This window comes from Cucurbita moschata, unplaced genomic scaffold, assembly GCF_002738365.1.
Source record: "Cucurbita moschata cultivar Rifu unplaced genomic scaffold, Cmos_1.0 Cmo_Scf00003, whole genome shotgun sequence".
In the NCBI taxonomy this organism is placed as follows: domain Eukaryota; kingdom Viridiplantae; phylum Streptophyta; class Magnoliopsida; order Cucurbitales; family Cucurbitaceae; genus Cucurbita; species Cucurbita moschata.
This window is the reverse complement of record NW_019268519.1, coordinates 1272748-1296322: the sequence shown is the minus strand read 5'-3', so window position 1 is coordinate 1296322 and position 23575 is coordinate 1272748. Positions and strand designations below refer to the sequence as shown.

At 36.9% G+C, this 23575-nt stretch overlaps 4 protein-coding genes across 10 annotated transcripts in view; 1 reads left to right on the top strand and 3 right to left on the bottom strand.

Annotated features, from left to right (window-relative positions):
• Nucleotides 1–1160: 1160 nt before the first annotated feature.
• Nucleotides 1161–4974, bottom strand: LOC111437768 (protein CHAPERONE-LIKE PROTEIN OF POR1, chloroplastic). The gene is made up of 5 exons (XM_023075836.1): nt 4785–4974; nt 4613–4698; nt 3760–4142; nt 1500–1576; nt 1161–1412 (listed from the first exon to the last, which is right to left on the bottom strand). The coding sequence occupies exons 1-5, from the start codon at nt 4841–4843 to the stop codon at nt 1262–1264; spliced, it is 756 nt and encodes a 251-aa protein (XP_022931604.1). The 5' UTR covers nt 4844–4974; the 3' UTR covers nt 1161–1261.
• A 414-nt stretch (nt 4975–5388) lies between these two features.
• LOC111437755 (probable acyl-activating enzyme 17, peroxisomal) lies at nt 5389–11220 on the bottom strand. The gene is made up of 14 exons (XM_023075818.1): nt 10883–11220; nt 10495–10624; nt 10113–10381; nt 9671–9875; nt 9251–9291; nt 9031–9156; nt 8582–8655; nt 8057–8277; nt 7810–7904; nt 7435–7651; nt 6987–7112; nt 6803–6901; nt 5683–5895; nt 5389–5606 (listed from the first exon to the last, which is right to left on the bottom strand). The coding sequence occupies exons 1-14, from the start codon at nt 11134–11136 to the stop codon at nt 5499–5501; spliced, it is 2178 nt and encodes a 725-aa protein (XP_022931586.1). The 5' UTR covers nt 11137–11220; the 3' UTR covers nt 5389–5498.
• A 6797-nt stretch (nt 11221–18017) lies between these two features.
• Nucleotides 18018–18994, top strand: LOC111440882 (probable calcium-binding protein CML15). Its single transcript, XM_023077709.1, has one exon. It carries the CDS (start codon nt 18273–18275, stop codon nt 18753–18755), a length of 483 nt encoding a protein of 160 aa, XP_022933477.1. The 5' UTR covers nt 18018–18272; the 3' UTR covers nt 18756–18994.
• Nucleotides 18995–19622: 628 nt separating this feature from the next.
• Nucleotides 19623–23575, bottom strand: part of LOC111435917 (G patch domain-containing protein TGH) — a 10613-nt gene continuing 6660 nt past the window's right edge. For 2 of the 7 annotated variants that reach the window (XM_023073528.1, XM_023073537.1), the window contains 4 exons: nt 22657–22947; nt 22449–22577; nt 21852–22064; nt 19686–20918 (listed from right to left, as the gene is read on the bottom strand). In XM_023073528.1, the coding sequence (XP_022929296.1) occupies nt 20133–20918; nt 21852–22064; nt 22449–22577; nt 22657–22947 (1419 nt within the window). In that variant the 3' untranslated portion in view covers nt 19686–20132. Of the gene's footprint in view, nt 20919–21851; nt 22065–22448; nt 22578–22656; nt 22948–23575 lie in introns of all 7 variants that reach the window. The other 5 variants (XR_002709158.1, XM_023073554.1, XM_023073568.1 and 2 more) reach the window with 5 other exon arrangements.

The window sequence follows — 23575 nt, the reverse complement described above, 5'->3', positions numbered from 1 at the left end:
AAAGGATTCCAAGTTGAGTGGAATAATCAGAAACAGAAGGTGCTCATATCAAACTACCCGGAGGTCATGCATTGTGTCCCCACCATTAATGTGAAAACAATAACACACAAGAAATGCTAAATTACAAATATGTGTATGGCGAGAGAGAGAGAGAGAGAGAGACAACAAAGGCATAATTAAAGGTGTAATTTGGAGGCAAATCTGGGGGTAATTTAGTCAATTTGAATTAATTGTATTTAAAAATTGAAGAATTGTTGCAATAGTTGTTGGACATTCTCATATGTTGCAACCGAAATGGTTCCATGGAATTAAAATATATATTTTAATAAAACTGTAACTGCCGACAGGTCGGTCTGTCCTCCACGTCAAAACCAATTGACCCTATTCTTCATTTTAGACACCTAATATAATGGGATTAATGTGAAGATTAAATTTTTTAATACACTATTATTAATATTCTTTATATCAATTTTTTGAAAATTTTATCTCATATTTTTTCAATTGGGAGGTATGACCCTTTCTACTATTTTTCTTATAGTTAAGAATTAAAAAATAAATCTATATAGTTAAATAAAAATTCTTAAATAAAAAGAAGAATGATGGATAAGATAGTTGGGGTTGTTAATTGGTTGTCTTAGTCAATTGAAGCCAGCATGACATCCCATTGGTAAAATAATGATGACAGGTAATGCTCCAAGTGACACGTGGCAAAAAATATTTAAGATCTAATTTGATTAATACTAAAACATAGATAAGAATTAAGATAAATAAAGAAATCCAATATTCGTTTGTCCCCACACGTCATACTCATAATTACAATACACATTCAAAATACAAATGTATATAAAATTTAATTTGGACAAATTATTTCCGAAATTAATTATTTTGATATGTTTGTCTTTTTCAAATTGATATTTATTCTATAAGTGGCGGATAAGGCACTGCACAAATTCACGGGTGCCTTTGAAAGATATTGATTTGATAGATTTTTCGTGTCATTACGCAATCATTATTCCAACATAAAGAAAAATTTTGAAGAAAAAAACTATAAAAACATGTTTGCCTAACACACATTTGGTAACTTTTTTTTTTTTTTTTTTTTTTTTTTTGTATAATTTTTAAAGAAGTTCCCCTAATCAAGATAAGGGAAGGATCACAGATAGCTCCGATGAATAATATCTCAAAATTCTCCCATTAAATCTATATTCCATTCCTAGTCACTACCTGATCATAAGCTTAAGCAGAAACAAGAAACAAACATCTATTTGAGAAAAGTACAGGACAGAAACAAGAAGACGTATACTACCAGAGATGTAAGTAGTTCGAGCGACCACGTTGGTTGCAGCAGAAACGAAGGAATACTTGGAACCACCAATGAACCGCATACCCAACCAGCCACCAGAGAACCAAGTCTGCAAACACAGCAGGACAGAGCAGATGAGCGCCTGGATTTTTATTTTCAGATATATAATGAAATCAGCTGTTTGTGAAAGTTTCACCCTATAATGGATGCCCGAGCCAAACTTTTAGTCTTCTCGTTTAGAAAATATATGCAAGCTGCCAAGGACACTGCTACCTGCATTGGTTGATATACAAAGTTTAACTAGAAGATGACAATGGCGTAAAAGATATATACAGTATCCAAATTTGATGCGAATGTTATTAAAAGCTAAAAAGACAAAATGCGTCATAAACTGGAACAGCCAAAGAAGTAGAACTGATCTCAAGTGCAATTTTATTGTCAACAGCATACAGATGATTCCTCACAATTTTCTATCTAAATCAAAGACTAAGAGAAAGAAAAAAAAGGTCGAATGATTTGAAAAGTGCTCGACTAGAGAAAAAGCAATAAAGCTAAGATGCAAGAAATCCTGCTAAGTCCCTTACTTAATAATTAATATGATAGAATATAGATAAACACAAAGGTTGGATTCTGTTGAAATGGTTAATTGATTGGCAAGATAAGCACCCTAAAGCAAATCATTTATCTTAAATCTGTATAGTTTTCAAGACTTCTAGGCATCCAAATGACGAATCGGCTTGCTTAAAAAAAAAAAAAATTAAAACTTACGGACCTTTTTTTTTTAGAACACTTGAAAGTCATTCCAAACATGTTCCTAATCTTAATACTAATCTGCAAGATCGACCTGTTTCTCATCTTGAAAAAATCTGGCAAGACATACAGAGCTAACATGTCTATTTTCCCATGATGATAATCAAGATTAAGAATTTGAACATTCAAATACTAAATCGTGGTCGTTGTAACAGACCAAACCCATCGCTAACAGATATTGTTCGCTTTAGCCTGTTACGTATCGGCGTCAGCCTCACGATTTTAAAATGCGTATGATAATGAGAGGTTTCCACACCCTTTATAAGGAATGTTCGTTCCCCTCTCCAACAAATGTGGGATCTCACAATCCACCCTCTTGGGGGGCTAGCGTCCTTGTTGGCACACTGCCCGGTGTCTGGTTCTGATACCATTTGTAACAACTCAAGCATACCGCTAATAGATATTACTGTTTTGGCAGATTACGTATCGTCGTCAGCCTCACGACTTTAAAACGCGTCTGTTAGGGAGAGGTCTCTACACTTTATAAGGAATACTCTGTTCCCCTCTCCACCCGATGGGGGATCTCACAATCCTAATAGACGCGTTTTAAAATTATGAGGCTGACAACAATATGTAGCGGGTCAAAGCGAACGATATCTGCTAGCGATGAGCTTGGGCTGTTACAAATGTTATTAGAGCTATACCACGGGCGGTGTGCCAGCGAGGACGCTAGGCTCCCAAGGGGGTGGATTGTGAGATCCGCATGTCGGAGAGGGGAACGAAGCATTCCTTATAAAGGTGTGGAAACCTCTCCTTAAAAGATGCGTTTTAAAACCGTGAGGTTGACGGCGATATGTAACAGACTAAAGTGGACAATATCTGTTAGTGATGGGCTTAGACTGTTACAAATGGTAACAGAGCCAGACACCGAGCGAAGACGTTGGGTCCCCAAAGAGGGTGGATAGTGAGATCTCACGTCGGTTAGAGAGGGAAACAAAATATTTCTTATAAGGGTGTGAAAACCTCTCCCTAGTAGACACGTTTTAAAATTGTAAGACTAACGACGTTACGTAGCAGGTCAAAATGGACAATATCTGCTAGAAGTGGGCTTGAGCTTACAAATGGTATCAGAGTTAGACACGGGTGGTATGCCAGCGAGAATGTTGGCCTCCAAGGGGGGTGGACAGTGAGATCTCACCTCAGTTGAGAAGGAAACAAAACATTTCTTATAAGGGTGTGAAAACCTCTCCCTAGTAAACGCATTTTAAAACCGTGAGACAAACAACGATATGTAACGAGCCAAAGCGGACAATATCTGCTAGCAGTGGGCTTGGGCTGTTATAGTCACAAAAAGCAAAAATCCCGGAGGAAAGGCTATGGTATTATAGTGGCTGGTGAAGATAGACTCATAACCGAGAACTCAGTATTGTTGTTACTACTGATTATTGCTATTATTATTATTTGGAGAAGGAACTATGGAAGTGACAAGGGAGAAGTATCCATTTCGTGGCAAGTTCCCAGGTAGTCTTCTTTCTTTACCGCTCTTAACTGATATTAAGAACATGCAGTTCTAATTTGATAGCCTTAGATTACTTCCCAACAGAAGCAGTAGCCTTTGGGATATCACTAAAAATATGTTTATACATATATATTAAGATAACATTAAAAAGAAACATATATGTCTACTGGAGGACTAATGAACTAACCTGAAAAGCAGGTCCACCTTCGGCTGAGTTCATAATACTCCAACCACCCATAAATGCGAAAAGAAACATTCTTCTGAAGATAACATCAGTCGGAGGAAGTTCTACAAAATTCAGCAAGTTCTTAAACCATGGTGGGGACTCCTCTACTTGCTTCTTCAACCTGGTTTTCAAATTAATCTTTGTCTTTTTCCTATGCTGGAAGCTTGCCATCAATATTTTCTCAAAAGCAGCTTCTATAGATTCCTCACTTCTTTCATGACCCGAATACTGCTGCAAAAGAAAATTTCGTGCACTCCAAATTTCTTCCTCTGAAGCAGCAGTACTTATACCAAGGCGTTTGTATGGATCCCAAACACGAATTCGAGGGAACTTTGTGACATTACCTGCGATAAATTAAAGACTTTCAGCTTAACATTATAGCAGCTAGGTAAAGTTAAGGATAATTCTAAGACAAATACATCAAATTAACTATATCAAACTTAATATTGTCCAAGCTATATAATTCACTAGCCGTATCAATTTTCCTATCAATACTGAGAGGGATATCGGTTAGGGTTTCAGAACAAAAAAAAAGATAATGTTCCTTGGCACATAAGTTCATGGAAACGAGGATAATGCCAATCACATCACTTTTAAATTATCCAACGAAAATCTGATTGAAGGGCAGCAATCCAAGCAGCAAGGGTCAATCAATACGAAATCCTCAAAACTCTAGACCCTCGACAGTTTCGTACTGTTAATTGATTATTTCTATAGCAGCCGCAGGAGTTCACAGATAGAAGGCCTATATAAACTAAGTATCCAGGATTGAAATTGTTCGATAATTCATACAAAGAAAAAGAATACAAGGTACCTTCATATGGTGTATCCAAAACACACTTAGGGCTCCTAAACAATGCGCAAAATGGTTTGCCCTTCGCCCTATTAAGGCGACCAGACCTGGAAAATATAACAAAACACACACCAAAGGAATAAGCTATAACTCATTAAATTCCCAAGTTAGAGAAAAACGAAGAGGAATTTACAGATTTTGGCCGAGGAAAGGAGTCGCCAAATCAAGGTTAGTTAGCGAAAAGGAAGCCATTGTTCTTCCTCTTCCTCTTCTTCTTCTTCTTCAGAGATAGAGAGCGCGCCAAAGAACTAGTAAAAAAGAACCATGATCCAAGGGTTCATGGAGGTTAGAAGCCAGAAATGGATTTTGTGCAATCTGGTCGAGTGCCCAATACGACGTCGTTTATTAGGAGACGATTTCGAGGCAAATTATTTTAGTTTAACCAAATCTTTACTTATTTATTTCTTTTATCCTACACATTAAAAAAATTTATTAAAAATTTGTTTTTATCGATATAATTTTATTTTAAATGGTTATATTATTATGGTAAATAAAACTATTTAATTGTTACTATTTTTTTTTTCTTTTAATTCACTCAAAAGTTTCACAAAATAATTTATGGATGGAAGTAGTATTATTAGTTTAATTTTTAAAAATATTAAAGAGGATATATTATTTTCAAATTGGAATATTTTATATTGAAGAACATATTCAATAATAAAATAAAATAGGATTAACAAATTTGATATATGTTACATAAAATACGTATTATATATATATATATATATATATATATATATAGCTCCAAATCTTCTTTTATTTGTAAAAGTGAGGAATAAATTAGTTAGTAGGGAAGGAGCCTAATTTGCAGAAGAAGAGACTCATAAAGTGTAGCAAGGTCTGCAATTCAGAGCTTTGATCTGTGTTGAGCTGCAAGTTGCTGTCTCAATATTCTTCTCATGACCTTATTGGTTGCAGTCCTCGGAAGGGAAGGGTAAGGAACCACACGGTGAACCTACGCACATCAGCACATGAATTAGGGGATACTCTTTCTTTCATACAATACTCAATGCCCTTAGCAGAAATCCTACCTTGAATAATGGATTCAGGTTCTTCTGTAGAGATGAATTGAAACACAATTTTAACTTGTTTAGATCAGGGGTACTTCCACTTTGATTCTTGGATACAATTGCTATCGTCAACTGTTCGGGGCCTCCCCCATGTGGCGGTACCCCGATCGCAGCTGTTTCAAGGATGCTTTCATCAACACTATTGCAGATGCGTTCAATCTCTACTGAACTCACCTGCATATGACACACAATGGTTTTTTGGTCAAGATCTTGAATATACCTGTGTGTGGTCATGTATTGATATGAACCAAGAGACATCAATAATACAATATAATTCAATAAATATGTGATGAAAAGTATCAAAAGATGTTTCAATTCATGCCACATTGAATAAGAATGAAGTTTGATTTTTGTAAATTTTGGGTGGGTTACATTTACATAATGGCTAATTATGGGCATAAAGTATGAATGTTACAACTCTAAGAATGCCCTTGATAGTTTTATTCTTGAGGCTATATAAAGCCATGTATGTTGTATTTGTAAATAGACTTAAAATGTAGTAAAAGAAGTGCTTTTCTTTAGCCAATGGCTAAATTTCTTTACAATTCTATGTAGTTTAGGTTACATGTAGAATCATTCAAGCTCGACGTGATCAATCTTGCTTGTGGAGTGATTCAAATCTCAATCAAGTGTTCTTGCGTTGAGATATTTGATCAACAAGAATCATTCAGGCTAGACATGATCGATCTTGCTTGTGGAGTGATTCGAATCTCAAACAATGTTCTTACCTTGAGATATTCGATCAACAAGGTAATCCGAATCTTACTCCCCTTGTATTGATTCCTTATCTTATCATGTATATTTGACAGGGGAAAATGCTATACAATTGTAAATATGGTAGATTATGAGCACGTTTGGGATTGATTTTGATATTCACATGTGGTTTTGAAAACAGGCATTAGGTTTTAGTTCCTGCAGCACCTAAAAAACAAAGCCAGATCTCTATGGCTGCCCCATTTAAGAGCCTAGTTTATCAACAACAATGTCAAAGCTCCTTGTTCCCATGTCATGGCCTTAGCTTGTTAGTATTGAGCCTCAGCTAAAACATTGTATTCATCACGAGAAGCTAAAAGAAAATTACCTTTATGCCTCCAAGATTCATAGTATCATCTGCACGACCATGTGCTCGATAATATCCTCGAGGAGAACGCTCAAACACATCTCCATGTCTTCTTAACACCTGTTAAGGGAATTACATATGTGGTAACATTGAAGGTTCAAGATACATATCTCAAGTACGAAGGTACATCAGAAAAATTGAGTACCATTCCATTCCAACGGGGCATTCCCTTGAAGTAGACATCATAATGGTCAGAGTTCAACAGAGTACTTGAAGCTCCAAACAGGAAAGGTCCGAGTGCCAATTCACCAATTCCTGGCATATTTTGTGGCTACAGAGGGAGGAAGATAAAATTGTGTGTTTGAGCACTAGCAATTTTCAATATATAGACCCCTCGATTTGATGCATGACAATTGAGAGGACTAGCAAAGAATGATCTCAACGCTTCATGATCTAGGGGTAACAATTCTAAGAACTGTCGTTCTTTTAATACTCAGATGCATTTAAATAAAGAGAATCAAAGAAGAGTTAAAAATATGTAAAGTCAGTGTATTTCAAAACTATTCATTTGAACCGATGCAAATTCTCTCCAACTCAACACCATTGACATTAATTAGCTCACACTCCAAAGTAAAGAGTTGATCAGTTCTTACGAGAGGAAAACCATCATTGCCAAGAATAAAAAGGCTGCACCCCATTCCTGGTGTGCTAAAAGCAGACAATGCCTGAGCCTGCAACAATGACCCTGCAACAAATCCACCACCGATCTCCGTCCCACCACAAATTTCAATGACAGGCTTATAGCCAGCTCTTCCCATTAGCCATAGGCATTCATCGACAGTAGATGCTTCACCAGTGGAGGAAAAACAACTAGCAGTTGCAACAGAAACAGGGAGAAAATTGAACTAGTCAAACTGAACTAAAATTGAACTCTATATATGCATATAATATTTGATCTCGAAGCTTAAAAGACATAAGGGTTGTATAAAAGCAACAGAAACACAATGAAAGTAAAGACTTAAGCTCACCGGATTGAAGACCAATCATAACCAGATGTGCAGTTTGTACTTTTCCATGACCGGACAATACTTGGAACCACTCCAAGCATTGTTACTTTGGCATCCTACAGAAAGCTAAGATCACGAATATGTGTGATATGCAAAAATGCTATTTCGATTGTGAGGTCATTCGAAGTTGCCTTCTGTAAAGGCTGTTTCTTTTGTAAATTGAAAAGGCGATTAGGAAGAAAAATGTGATATCGTATCAAGGGTTTACCTGTACAAATTTAACGAATCCAGAACCAAGTGGGGATCCATCGTATAATGCCAATGAAGCTTTGTTCAATAGTGAAGCATAAACAAGCCATGGACCCATCATCCACCCAAGATTAGTGGGCCAAGCAACAACATCACCTTTATGAATGTCCATGTGGCACCATGCATCGGCCGCAGCTTTCAAAGGTGTTACAAGCGTCCATGGGATTGCTTTTGGCTCTCCTGAACAAGAAACAAACAGGCACTGCTCAGAATTTAAGCCCTGTTCAATGCCTACTAAATAAACAGCCAACCAATAAAACCAAAACCAAAACAGGCACTCCTTAGAAGTTTGTTTTGTTCTAATGAGGTCAGAAACGGTTTAACCTCATACCTTCCTTTATAATGTTTACATATCAACATATATTATTGCATTTTGAAACCAAAATAAAATAAAACATTTTTCCAAGGAAGTCTCAAATGCATGAACATGAAAATAAAAGAACAGAGTGAGTTATGAGGTTAAGGGACCAAATCTTGAATTAACCTGTAGTTCCAGATGAGAAAAGGATATTTGTAAATGATTCTGCTGATTGTTCCACAGCAGCAAATTCCACTCCTCTGCAAGAATCATATTGAAATTTAAAATATTCCGACGGCATAAGATATTTTGAAACAGTCGATGGATTCAGGGGTCCTATAGAATTCTTATTTTGTGGACAGGTAGTTCATGGAGAAAGAAGCTAATGTAAGTAATTATAGAAGGTGACGAAAAACTGCAAACACGGATGGAGAAAAGGTGATATATCCCCTTCACTCCTTCAAAGCCATCACATTATGAAAAAATAGAGGAACGGAAATTCAAGAAATTCAAACGTCAAGTGTTTGAGTCAAATTGCAATAAAAAGTTTTAAATGAGCAAAAATCTGAACATGACAAGTATAAATAAGAAACTAATCACCAAATCCACGTAAACAAACAAATAACAGTGCATACTTCAGATCTTTGACTCTCTCTAGAAAGGCATGCCAAGAAATATCTCCATCTCGTAATTTCATGCTTAAACCAGTGCTCCTGGTGGGAATTACAATTGCCAGAGGTGACTGAGCATCTACAACTCGACTGCAATATTGAACCGATTACTAGAGCATTTCAGTATTTAGGGAAGGGAAAAGGACCAGATATTTAACTTCATGATGTAGTAATGTAATCTCACCTATACAAATGTATACTTTTATCTCCACGAATAATAAGATCCTGAATTTTGCAGTAAGATAAGAAGGTTTTGATTGTACAACTTCAATAGAGAAATGTAAGTCTTGAGTATAAAACGATAATAACATAAAGAACATATATGTTGAAGGATTTTTTAACACATAAAGAACACAAGCCACAATATTGCAGAGGTACATCCTAAGGTTCCGTGCCCCGAAGGAGGAACTTTGCTGTGCTAGCTACCAAGTGAGATGGGTTTAATAGTGGGATACATATGTACTGTTTATATTGACTGAACAAACCTCATCAAAAGGAACCCACTGAAACTTCCAACCAGCTCAAACTTTCTATGTTCAACGTTCGAGGCATTAAACCATCGCAAGGAATGGTACATCTCTTTTCAAAGAAGATTTATGCTTACCTGAGTAAAAATAGCTTTTGCTTTTGATATATTGACTCTTGTGGATATTTCCCGTGCAGCAAAACTATCAGCTATGGAGACAACCACATGACCAGCCAGAACTATAGCAAGATATATGACCACAGAAGTTACATTCATTGGCATGTCAATTGCTATAGCAGTTCCTTTCTCGAAACCTAGTGAGTTGAGAGCATGTGCTACTAACCTACAAATTTAATACCCACAGAATTATTTTATGAGAAAGGACCTTTAATGCAATATATGAATCAAATACCATTTTAAAAATCACTGCCGCCACAAAAAGAAAAAAATTGCTAACATTTCCCCAGTGCAGAGCATATTGGCCTGAAAAATTCTTGCACTGAATTTTAATATCTATATTCTAAGAACTCCGTTAAGGAATACGCTAGCCTGTAATAAAAGAATAAGGACAGTAATATACCAAGCCTCTGTACGCAATTCTCTGAGTGTCAATCTCTTCACGGGCATGTTATCGCATCCTTCATCACGCCAAATGACTGCTGCATCATCCAAACTCCTGTTCTCATTTAAAGATAAGCAATCCTTGGCTGGGTTAAATACTGCTCCAGGAAGCCATTGACCACCAGGACATGGAGATTGGCAATCTGGAGAATCATTCATTTGCAATATGCATTTTGGAGGTTTAGAAAAAGTTATATGCATGTCATCTAGCACGGCTTTCCAATAGACCTGCCAAACAGGGGATAGGAAACTGTTGTATCTTCCGGATAGCAATTTTAATTCAAATATTGTGAGAAACAAAGATGAATTACAAACTTTATTTAAAAAATGGCAGTATATACCTCAGGGTTTGAAACTGAAAACTCCTGGAAAGAGGAGAAACTCGTTATGGGGTCTCTATAATTTGACCCCAGAAACTCCTTCCCTCGCCTCTCTAATAGCTGACCAACATTTGTGAAAACTGCACTCTCCCTAATCATAAAGATGCATCAAATGAGATTTCACAATAACAAGGGGAAAATTTCGCAGGAATCTTAGCATCCCGTTTGATATTTTTACAATTACAACGTTTTTGAGTAGTGCGAGCAGCTAGTTCAATTAATTCAAAAAGCTAGCTAATCTTTGATCAACCCCCATAGCCGAGACAAGATGCTGGTACGGCGGGATTTCATTGGTTTAGATATGCAATTTTAACTAAAAAGAGAAATCCAAAGTATTCTTAGAACTCACAGCTCAGGCATCCAAGCGGGCGGGTCAGAACCATAGTGTTTGTAACACCCGTAATACATCATCTGGTGGAAGGAGAAGGGAAGGTCGGGGCTAAGAACTCGCTTGGAGATGTGGCACCAAGTCTCGGGAGAGCCATTACCGTAGCTACGAATAATATCTGTAAGAATTCCATGGAGCTCGTCGGCAACTTCAGAAGCAATCCCGAGAGCTTTGATGTCAGTCACAGTAATGGAGTCCAAAGCTCTGTAATCCATCCGTGATTTCTCCCGCGGTAGACAGACGAAGATTGAAAGAGAGAACGGCAAAAACTGTTAGATCATTCATGTCCCGCCAATTCCAAGCAACGACTTACTTACCTTGTTAAGAAATTTATGAAATATGAGCCTAAAATTTGAGCCCCGAGTTTCCATCCAATAAAGGTCTTGGTTTCGTTTTGATCTTTGGGCAACTAATTAAACCCAAAAAGATTAGAAGTGGCCCAATGTAAACCCACTAAGTTGAACATGGATGATATAAGGCCTTTTGATAAAATCAAAAGTAAAGTTGAGAATATCGTACCATTGTGGAGATTCACGATTCCTAACAGAATCCTCTCAAATAAAACTATCCATAGAATCGTGTTCCGTATAAAACGTAATTCATCGTCGTATGTAGCAGTGAATATGAGAGCTAAAATGGGAGTAGTTCTTTCTTTTAAATTTTACTCGGGTCAAAGTTATTCGAGCTTCCCTCGATGTATTATAAAAATATTTGCATCATACGAATCTATGTATACTAAGCCAATCATATGAAGATGGGTTGAAAAGTAAAGAAGAAGAGCATGTTGTAGCGAGGCAGTGAGTGGGAGAGGACAGGTGTAGAAAGCAGGTGGAGATGGGCACAAAGCAAGAAGACAAGACCAGGGCTGTGTCTGTTTTGGGGCGTTTGAGGTGGGAGTTTTGTTTGGAAGCACTTGGAGTTACACTATAAAGGTATTGATCTGAGCTCACAAACACTTAATTATTGTCACTCTCCTCATTTGCTTTGGACCTTTCTCCAACTACTTTCAACTATAATATTCATCAACCCCAGCTCATCAACTTGCCAACTTGTGCGTTTTCTAACCTGTTGCCTTTCTATCTCTATCTTATTTGGATATGCCATACACATTCCTAAGAGAACGAACTCACGTCCCAAAACTTCATGTTTTTCGATTTTAAAAAAAATATCATCGACCCTTTAAAAATTTTACCAATACCCTCATATAGACAAATTCATCAATCCCATGTTTCAAAGATATTCTTGAACTTTTATCAATTCTAAAGATACCCATAATTTTTTTTTAAAAAAAAATACTCTAATACCCATAAACTTACCACGTTTCAAAAATACACTTACACTAATTAGTATATGGACAGAATCGTTAGTACTATGTTTCAAAAATAGAAAGGAAGTACTTTTATCACTAGTGTAGAGATAAAATCGTTAGTACCATATTTCAAAAAATACGCATAAACGGGTTAAAAAAAGACAAATGGGTATAAGCATGGGGCTAAATGCACATGATTTATTCCCAAACCGAAGGGAAAGAACCTCCCAATAAAACAACAAATAAAGTCTTTTAATTTAGAGTTGGAAGCATTCTATAAATTCCTTTGCAGCCTATAATATGCAGAGGATGCTACTTTGCTGACACCTAGCTGCCAACCAACCCTCTCCTTTTCTTTCTACCAGCAAGCCAGGACTCGATTGCTGCCATTAATGGCCGCCACGCACACCTCCAATTCCCCTGTTCAACAACAGAGCAGCCATGGGAGAAGAAGGTTCTTGGGAGTCAGACAACGGCCTTCTGGAAGATGGGTGGCAGAGATCAAAGTGTCCTCACAGAACCTCAGGCTATGGCTTGGCACGTTCGATAGAGCCGAAGATGCAGCCATGGCTTATGACAGAGCTGCAAGGCTTCTCAGAGGAAGAACCGCAAAGACAAACTTCCCATGTGAACAACAACAACCTTCCTACTCCTTGTTTGGACACACCCCCAAGCTCCACCGTCTGATTCAACATGCCATCATCAAGAACAGAACCCGTGTGAGATCATCAACGGCTCATGATCATCAGCCATCGAGAAATAATAATAATAATCATAATAATAATAATGGGTTTATTGATTCGGTTGTGGAAGATACTATTTTCTGTTGTTCTAGTACGAATCGGTTAGGGAGCTCGAAAGTTTATAATTCTGTGTTTGTAGCTCCTTCTTTTAGCTCCAGAAGTGATGGGGAATCCATGTAAGCCTTTGATTTAGTGTTGTTTTTAGTTCCACCAATGGAGAATAAGAATTTCCAATTTTTATTTTGTTTTATTCAGTTTTCGGCTTCAATTAATCTCAAAAATTAATGCAAAAGTTTGTTTTAAATTACTTGTCACAATCGCAATCGCACTCTTAACGGCAGCGGATTTGTAACTGTGCGGCACTCACTTTCTAACAACAAGTGAGCTAAGTTAATTCGTTCTTACATCGCCTACGACCAAGCAACGTATGCTCGAGTCTCTAGCCACGATTTAAAAAGTTATATATGTAAACAAGAGAGTAACAACAACGACTCGCAGTATATAACTTTTGGTAGGGAGAACTTTGCTAATTTCACTCAATTTAAAGCTGCCTAAATCATCCATACGACTTCTTTCCTTTGGTGTTACTGTGTTTAATTATACAATTTAGGAACTTAATTTGATGAGGCAAATTAATGGAAATAATTTTCAATAAGATAAAAAAAAAATTAAAAAATTATTTTGTTGAACTAAAAATGTTTAACCGATGAATAATAAGTTGAATTACATTTATTAATACATTTACTTATTCTAAATAGACAAATTAAATATTTGCCTTCAAAACTGCATTAATTTAAGATTAATTATAAATTTAGTTTTATACTTAGAACATGAAATTCTTATTTTAAAATTTGAATGATTAATAAAAATATATAATATGAGTGAGGAATACAAGGAATAGGATGGGTTTAAGACAAAAGTTGTCCCATAATGTCTACGAAAGTGGGGGGTGATTTGGACAAAAGACACCAAAGAACCAAGATGGCATTGTCAAAATAGGTGAAATAATTGGAAATGTGATGGCATAATCGTCATTTTCTTTTATCCTTTTATTGCATTGGTTCGTACTATCTACCCTCATTACATCCATCACTTGTCACCATCCACCGACGTCGTTTTCGTTATCTCATCAATTATTGGCCCTTCCCAAATGAAAAATAAATATTTATTTTTTGGTATGTATAAGGCCAAAACGGTGTGTTTTAATGATGTCGAGGAATTGAGTCTTGTTTGGTTTTGAGGACAATTAACAAAATATTTTCTTTGGGTTAGTCGTCCATAACATTATGTAATTACTTTGTCCTCTTCTTGCCTTTTCCCATGTAATTATCTAAATTATATTTTCAATACCTATTTAAGTATTAAATAAATAAATAAATCTTCACCAACCAAGCTATGCCAAGCCCCTATCCATTTCCTTTACTAACAAAACACAGCTGGTGCAAGATCCAAGCTTGTTCAGCCATATACGACTCAAGCCCCTATCCATTTTTCGTTGCCTGACTTCCTTTACTAACCGAACACAGCCGGTGCAAAATCCAAGCTTGTTCAGCCATATACGACATTTGTCTTACTGGAAATCCATTGTCATCTTAGTTTTTCAAGAACACAATCCATGTATCGTGATGTCCTCCCATGTCTCGGGACACATCGGCTATCTTGACTTGCCCGGACACATCTATTGAGAATTGACATATGTGTTGATGATCTCATGGGGGCATCTCGAAGGAGGAAAAAAAAAAGAAGAACAAAGTAAGGCGAGTAGTAAAAAAAAAAAAAAAAATCCATTTGGGAGGTTTAAAATTTTTGAATAAGAATCTGGTGATATTTCATTTAGAAGCATGAGTTTCAAAGGAATCTGATACCTCCCTCCCCGGGCCTGGGCAAATTGGCACTTCACAAACTGTTACTTCCAACACAATAATGAAGGCTGAATAGCATGTCATCCATCAGCATCTTTCATTAAAGTTGCCCACTTTCCCCTAAACTGAAATGAAGCCATGAAAAGAACTACCATCATCTATGAAGAAAAAGACACTCCCCTTTTCAAATGCCACCATAAAAGCTTAAGAATTGACTGCTCTGGCTTTGGCTATCTCAATTCTCAATATTTCACAAGTGGAATTTTTTCTCTATACTGAAAAGGAAAGTTTCTTCACACAAGGCATCAAAAACCCAGAATTGCAGTTCATAGGAATCTTGGAGACTAATTTCCAAATCCATAACCAGTGGAAACATACAAGGAACCAAATAATGAACCAATCATGGGAGGGATTTTAGGTCTATGATATTTCAACCATGTCAGGGATTCTTCTTTCATCATGTCAGGTAGAGATCAAATGGACAGGAAAAGACACGATCAGAGCCTACACAGCAAGGCATAAAGCATAAACACCATAACACCATTTCCTGTTCTCTGATTTGCTTACAAATATATCCAAACAGCTAACTAAGAATGCTTCTATCCTATCTAAGAACATATAAGTCAGTAAAACGGATTTGGGTTGGATTTTAGAGCATGCTTGAATTGAAAAACAAGCAGGAAAATTTGGTTAACAGGTGAAGAAATGACAAAAGATCTGGACAGGAAACAAAAACTGAGTGTCAGGTTAAGAGCCAAGAGATATCATATGTTGTTCAAGATAGATTACTTAATTAATCAACTGGAAGAATTATAGTTACTCTCTAGAAACATAAACAAGCACAAAAGAAACAGGTTATATCATCCAGTTAATTTGAATATAGCATTCCAATAAATCCATATAGAGCTGCAACCAATCCAAACAAGCCAAATTAAACCATAACTTGCTAACAATCCATTTTGCTTATCCATAGCCTATCTGCAGGGAGTATGAACAACAATAATTCGAATCAAAATTAGACTGAAATACAATTTCTCCTTCAATTTTCTCTAGAAGGAAAATCCTCATATTCCAACGAGAAGCAGCAAAAGCAGAATGAGAAGAAAAAAGTGTTGAGCCCTTGCCCCCTTGATTAATTATCAAGATGCAGACAGAAACAGAAAGGGGTCCCAGATGGTCAAAGAAACGAAGCAAAAGAGGTTTTACTTTCCCGGTTGTCCTAAATTTCTCCCCAAACAAAAGGAGGGAAAAACGATAGAGAGCGAGAGAGAGCGCTGGATGCAGAGGTTTATCGACCGGTTCGTGTTTTTGCGTTCGATTCATTACAAATCCCAAGAAGAGGTCGATGAACCGCTGCTTCCACTGACTCCACCTCCCATTCAATCAAGAAACGAAGAACAGATTAAAATAATAATAATAATGAAAGATCCAAATCAACAACGAACGGAAAAGGAAAGGCAGATCTAAAACACGAAAGACGAAAACGAGAGCCCATACGCATCTGAAAAGCTAAAGACTGTTGAATGAGAAAGAGGGGGAGGGGGAAGGGGCGAAAAATGGAAGCGTCGCCATTGCCATCAATTGTAATTTGGGGAGTTTGAAGAATCGCGGAAAGTGCGAGAGAGAGATGGATGTGTAAGGAAAGAGGAAGAACGTGTGGGAAATTGGGAGTGATTATAAAGAGGACGAAGAGATGGAGATGATTGAGTGGGGCGGTTTTGTCGTCATTTTCAGAGGAAAGTGAAATCAATGGCTGAGAATGGTCGGGGAAGGAGTCGCCGGCGAGATGCGAGAGGCGACGGCGGATTTAAGGCCGGAAGTAACGGACAGTCCAATAATTCTGCGTAGACGCCGGCTTTCGCTTTATGGCTAAAATCTAGATTCGGGTCCATGTTCTTTGTTTAATACGATCGTTTATTATATAATATTTAACATATTAAACATTAATTTGAATACTAAAAATCTTCAATAATACAAACTTAATTAATTATATTATTTAATTAATTAATTTCGATTCATAGTCATACATTTACGGTTGCACTCTTATGCATCATTCTAAGACAAGTTGTCTATGTTAATATAATCATTACAAGCAAGTCAATTATTCACAGATTATACGTAATTACAGATATATCAAAAGTTCATTTTACCACTATAATTACATATTTTACCTTAACTACCACTAACTTTGTACTGAACAATTTGTTTATGATCTAATCATAAAAAGTCCCTTTGGAATAGCGTGAGGGTGGAGCCTTATTGTTCATGTCTCAAAATCAATACTTGAAGAACTACTCATCTACCTACTCTACATGAGAAAGAGATTATTGCATCTCGTGAAATTATGTTTACAGCTCCTTATTTGGTTAAGTAGCTACAACAGTAGACATATTAAATAGGTTACAAAATTGTTCTCACCCATGCAAATCAAACGACAATCATCCACAGACAAAAGATCATAACTCACTCAAGATTAAGATCGAGTTGCATATGATCATCATATGAAATATTAATCTTCTCAATTAAGGGTTTAGAAGGAGAGATTAAATATTTCATGGTCCAGTTTTATACAAACTCGTTGTATAAGATAAATCCACTCACATGTCTTCATATGAACGATCCATATCAAATCATTATTAACACAATTACAAAGTAGGTCATATGAATTATGTCACTAGGATAATACACTCAACTTTATCCATATATTATAGGCTCTTTAGGTTATTACTTGAACATAATTCTTCGTATATGTCGTTCATTTTATTTTAATTCACATAATATAATAATTTAAAATATCAATATAAGTAGGGTGAGAATCGTGGGTTTTTATCAAGTATAGTAATGAATGAATTCGATCGATAATCTAGCGAGACGATATAACCTACCTGTTTGACCCTCAAATTCATCTTATCGATTGTCAAATCACACCATCAGTTATTTGGTATCTACTTTTCATTATCTAAAAGATAAACACGAACATAATTTAGATGCTGAAAGTTTAAGACGTGGTCAAAATTACGAACTTTACACATTTGGATTAGATTCGAGATAGATCGATGAAGAAGATGAGGGGACAAAAAAGGAAGAGGAGGTTCCAAGAAAAGGGGGAAGAGTTGAATGGATAAAATGATTTAAAAATAAAAATGAATAAATAAAAGCTCTTAGAGACAAAATCATGAAGCTTAGGTGTGTACCAAAAATAAGGCCCCACCGACCCACACGGTTTTCTATTTTTGAGACCGTACAAATCCCACGTCGCCACCGCCAGTTTTCTCTCCCAACTTCAAATAACCACCCTATTTCCCCCGCCATTCCTCTTCCTCCACCGTCGCCGTCGCCGCCGCCACATGTCACCGTTGCTTCCTCGCATATTTACATTTTCTCTGCGTCTATCAATCAATCGCATTGTTTCGGCATTGTGAAATCCCCTTCCAGATATGGCTGCACTCGCAGTTGAGCAGCTTAATCAATTGCGCGACATTTTTGCACGATTCGATATGGATTCCGATGGAAGTCTCACGATTCTGGAACTGGCGGCATTGCTCCGATCCCTCGGTCTCAAGCCATCCGGCGACCAAATCCACGTTCTCGTCGCTAATATGGATGCGAACGGTAATGGCTCTGTAGAGTTCGACGAATTGGTAACTGCGATTAGGCCGGATTTCAACGAGGAGATAATGGTAAATCAGACGCATCTTCTGGAGGTTTTTCGTTCGTTCGACCGAGACGGCAACGGATATATAACCGCGGCGGAGCTGGCAGGCTCGATGGCGAAGATGGGACAGCCATTGACGTACAGAGAGCTAACGGAGATGATGAAGGAAGCCGATACGGATGGCGACGGCGTTATTAGCTTCAATGAATTCGCCTCTATAATGGCGAAATCGGCATCTGATTTTCTAGGGCTTGCAATCTCTTGATTAGGTCAGTATCGTTTCTTAATCTTCGATGCCTTCGAAACTTGAAACTGTAATATAATTATCGAAAGTTTTCCCACTTCGATCTAATCTAATCTATAATCTAATCAGCCAACACCACCGCCGTGATCTTAGAATGTTGTAATAACCTAGTGTATAATCATCGAAACTATATGGACCTGATCAGAATGTGTTGTGATCTTGACAAATTATAATTTGAATTTTGATCTTGGTTTTTCTAATAAAAGATATTTTAAAGCGTCCCAGTTTGTTTTAGGAATTTTTTTTGTACTCTCTTGTTCATTTAATACCAACTTTTGAACTTATGAACTATCAATAATAAAATCAAAGTTCAATTTTCTTCGTCCTCTCTAAACAGAGGAAAGTGCTGAGAAATGAGTCTTAGTTTCCAAAAGTTCTATAATCATATTATTTTTCTATGAAAATGGGTTTTCGAAGAACCCACGTTGATGGAGGTGGAAAATGACCAAAACTCTACTCTAATTCAATTTCAACCAACTTTTAAATTTTTCTATGAAAATGGGTTTTCGAAGAACCCACCTTGATGGAGGTGGAAAATGACCAAAACTCTACTCTAATTCAATTTCAACCAACTTTTAAATGTTTTAGACCTCAACAAAAGAATTGACCCAACAATGACATGAAACGACATAGCTGATTCATATATTAATGAAATGAAGAAATCATATTAATGAAATGAAGAGTAACAATGGGATAAAAATGAAATTTGTCTAAATTTATCCTTGCTCTCCATTAATTAAAAAAAAAACATCCTCTATGCTTAAAAAAAACGTTCTCCATTCTTCTAAGTGTCAGCCGATCCTCGAACTATGCTTATAGATTCCAAGATGAGCCTGCAAATTTCAATACTTATGTGCAGGCATCGAAGCCCTCTGTCACAATTATTAGTACATTCTAAGGATTGCATTTATTCATACGATAGAATAGGATCATAGTTTTCTAAACTGAACTAGAAAAGGACTAACGAAGAGCCTCACTTGTCCAGAGGAAGTTTTGGAAATTGCAGCCTCCTTGTGCGTCCTGAAGAGTCTCATCGCACCCAGCGCCGAGATTCTCCATGAACATTTGTAACTAAACAAAAACCAGAAAAAGAAGTATGAGCATGATCCTTGCACAATTTAATACTGACCCGGAATACCAAGAACAAAGCAACATCTGAACTTCGTTTCTTAACTAAAGGCAACACAAGTTTGAATGATTGATGAATATGTCCCATAAACCTTGATAGTTTGACATCATGTACATTCCTAACTGGAAACGACAGCTTAAGTTAGTATTCTGGGAGTAGATCGGAGTTGCAGTTTACGAAGTGAAACTAAGAAAACAAAACTTCATTTTTCAATCTCTCCATCTATGTTTCTCTCTCTCAGATGCTGCTGTACGATCTTTTCCAGAGCGATGATGATCTCTGGGTGAAGAATCTCTATGTCTGTGCTTGTGATGTTTTGAGTGTTTTCTCCGGCTCTTATTCTCTTGAGAAGATCCTTTCTTTCTATTTCTTGATCTTGAGTGCTCTTTAGCATGATAATCACTCGACTCACTATCATCTGAGTCACTACTTTTATACCTGCGCCTCCTTGAGCGTTTTCTTCTCTTTTCATCTTCCGATGATGAGCTGTTGCTACATTCACGATGAATCTCAGCTCGCCCGTGATGTTTTCTATCCTCCTTGTAAATCTTTTCTTCATTAACTTTACTTGCATTTTTCCCGGAAGAACTGGTCTCCATAAATTTACCATCACTTCCAGCAGAGTTATGATTGATTTCCTTGTCTTCTCTTCTGCCACTTAGACCAAGTTCCTTGGTGCCTGTTTTTCTGCGATCCGATGGAATCCCAGTGGATGATGGGGTGGGATAAGCCTTGTTTTCAGTCGAAAGGATATCAGTATTTTGTTCACCAATAGGCGCAACTTCTGTCTGAGGAGCTGCAGTTTGGCCTTTCTTTGATGGAGGCAGATCTGGAGGCACTTCCAGACCAAGTTCTTTACCCAAAGATTCCAGAAAGTCACCCGCAATCAAACGGTTTAGTGTCGTATTAGCCACTTCAACTTTCTTTTTAGGATCTTCAGCTTGCTTGAGAGTTGATGTACTCTCTTCGTCCTCAGACTCATCAGAGAAAATAGCCTACAAAAAATTTACAGGACCAGGTCGTTAGAGAGAGGTCAGTATCATGTAAAACCAACAGTAGAAGTATGCAAAGCCGAATTTAACATTCAGGCAACCTATGAGTTCAGCCATGCGGGCAAAGAAATGATAGAGAATGCAGGCAAAGAAGTAGATACAGTTCACAAAGTATGACTTTAAAGAGCACAAGTTGTGGGATTGAAAAGAGAAAAAAAAAGTTTCTTCGTTTAAGAAATAGTATAAGGTTTGCTAAAACAATTGAAGCATGAAAGAGAGCATAGATATAGCTCACGGTCAGAGAGTGAGAGTTCCAGACATCCCCATAAACTCGAAGATGTCATTTTCCAAGGGAGAAGAGATAAACACGTTTTATGTATATTAATATTGAATTTGCAAAGAAAATTAAATCACTCCGGGGACAAAAGGCGCTAAGCAGAACCGTCTTGGCTCAACTTCAGGGTGGGTGTATAAAGATGAAGCTGATATATAAAAGGAAAAAAGGTTGAGCATCATATGCAAACCAGAAAGATCTTATATCCGATATCAAGAGGAGAGAAATAAAACTGGTTGATAGAGAGAGGAATAGAAAGAGTGAATACATGAAGAAAGGAAACATTTCGTACATATAGATTTTTCTGTTCCTGTTTATTTTGTATAAAGTAGCAGTGACAATATATGGCTCCTAATGGAAAAAAATGTCATGCAAGTTCCTCGCACCAGTTTTATTTTTCCCTTATAACAAAAAACTAATTTTGTTAAGAATAATAACAAGGGGAAACTAGACCCCCACATTTTCCTGGCAATTCTTTACAGAAATGTGCTTTCTGTGTAAATGTATAAAAAAAAGTATTGATAGGAAAAGAAAAAATGGCGATCGCCTATCCTTAAAAAACCAAGAAAGGAAAATTCTACGTCAGAGAACAAAAGAAGCACCTTATAGAGATCAACGGGCCGATCAACACATTCAACTTCCATTTCCTTTTCATTCACATTTCTGGATGCATCTTCGTCTTTTTCTTCAGCATTTGATTGAGGTGATGGAGTAAGGGTTGAGGTTAAAGGTTCTTCGACCTTTGTCGACTTGACAGAATTTGAAGTGAAAATAAGTGTATCCAACTTGCTCCTCATCCTAGGAGCTGGTGGTGGCTGCAAAAGATTTATTCAATATTTGTATAAGTTACACAATGAGACACGTACAATTCACACCATATCAGAAAACAGGGAATAAAAAGGACCAAGAAAAACCAATTCATGATCCAACGAATGAATATGTAGTTGAAACAAAGGACAGCATTGAAGTCACAAACTGATTTATTAGCTGGAGAGAATGGTCTTTTATCCACCAAAAGATAATAATAATAAGAGAATTTATTTTTAAATAAAGATTCCCTAAGCCACTGAGCAAGTTACTAGTTCGTAATGGTTTAAGGCTGCTGTTAATGTTTTTTAGAAAAAGAACAAATGAGAAGAACTTTTTAGGCTCCCAGACATGCACATTTGGAAACAAAAGAAGGAAAGCCAATGCAGCACCTTCCCCATGTAGGGATCAATGAGATCAAACCGCTTGCACAGAATAGGAGCAGGACGCCACTGATATTCTTCCCGTTTTGGGATCATTTTCTCCACAACTAAACCTTCTACTTTCGGATCTTTCACTTCCTGTTGAGGTATTGTCAGTTAACAATGAAAACCCTGGGTCATAAATGCATAAGAAAGCACAACAGCACCTTGTACACACCTCTACACCACCAGAAGTAAACCGCATTCCTCCAGTAGCTAAAAAATCCACAAAGTGCTCAGCAGAAAGCTTAGATTCTTTCAACCCTTTCCCTTTCCCTTTCTCAATTGCCTCTGCAGCAGCCTCGAAGTCCAAGCGCTCACGTGCACGAGCAGCTTCTGACATGTTAATAGCTACAACTGGAGCAGCAGCGCGCAGGCCTCCTTGGTACTTTTCCTTTAAAAAAAGCTCAAATCTTTCTTGCTTTGCTGGATCATCCTCAAAAGGTTTGACGACCTCTGACATCCCACCCTAGAATTCATAATATTCAAGATATTACGAAAAATAAAAGTGAAATTAGTTAAATTAGCCATAAACTAAATATACAACGGTCAAACAAAATGAAGAACTGTTTCAAAAGAACAGTTACTGTAATTTTGATTCAAAATTCACAGTTTATCTGTAATGTAAAAATTTTCTTTTACAAACTTCAGTATATAATGGTATTTTCGTTATATTAACATGCAAGAAAGGGGAACAAAACTATAAATCCATAATAATTAGATGTCAAACTGGTGTGGGAGCTTCAAAGTGAAGATATGTTGGAATGAACAGTTTCCTAATTTCTAGAACTCAAGGACACAGTTGTACACCCTATAAAACAGATCTTGTTCAAGTAAGGTCACATGAAAACTTTCCTAATTAAACTACCCAAATTCTAGATTCACAGAAAGCAAATTAAGTCTTATTTTTTGCAAAGAAGGATATTTTTTTTTCTTGAACTGAATAGTATTCTTCGTAATACAACAGAAAACCCCACACTTCTTTTTTTCCTTTTCGGCAGGAAATTAGAAGTATGACGTATAAATATGCCTCTTCCTATGTTCCTTACATTGTAACTCAGCATTCTGGTCGAGTTTTTTTTTTTTTTTTTTTTTTT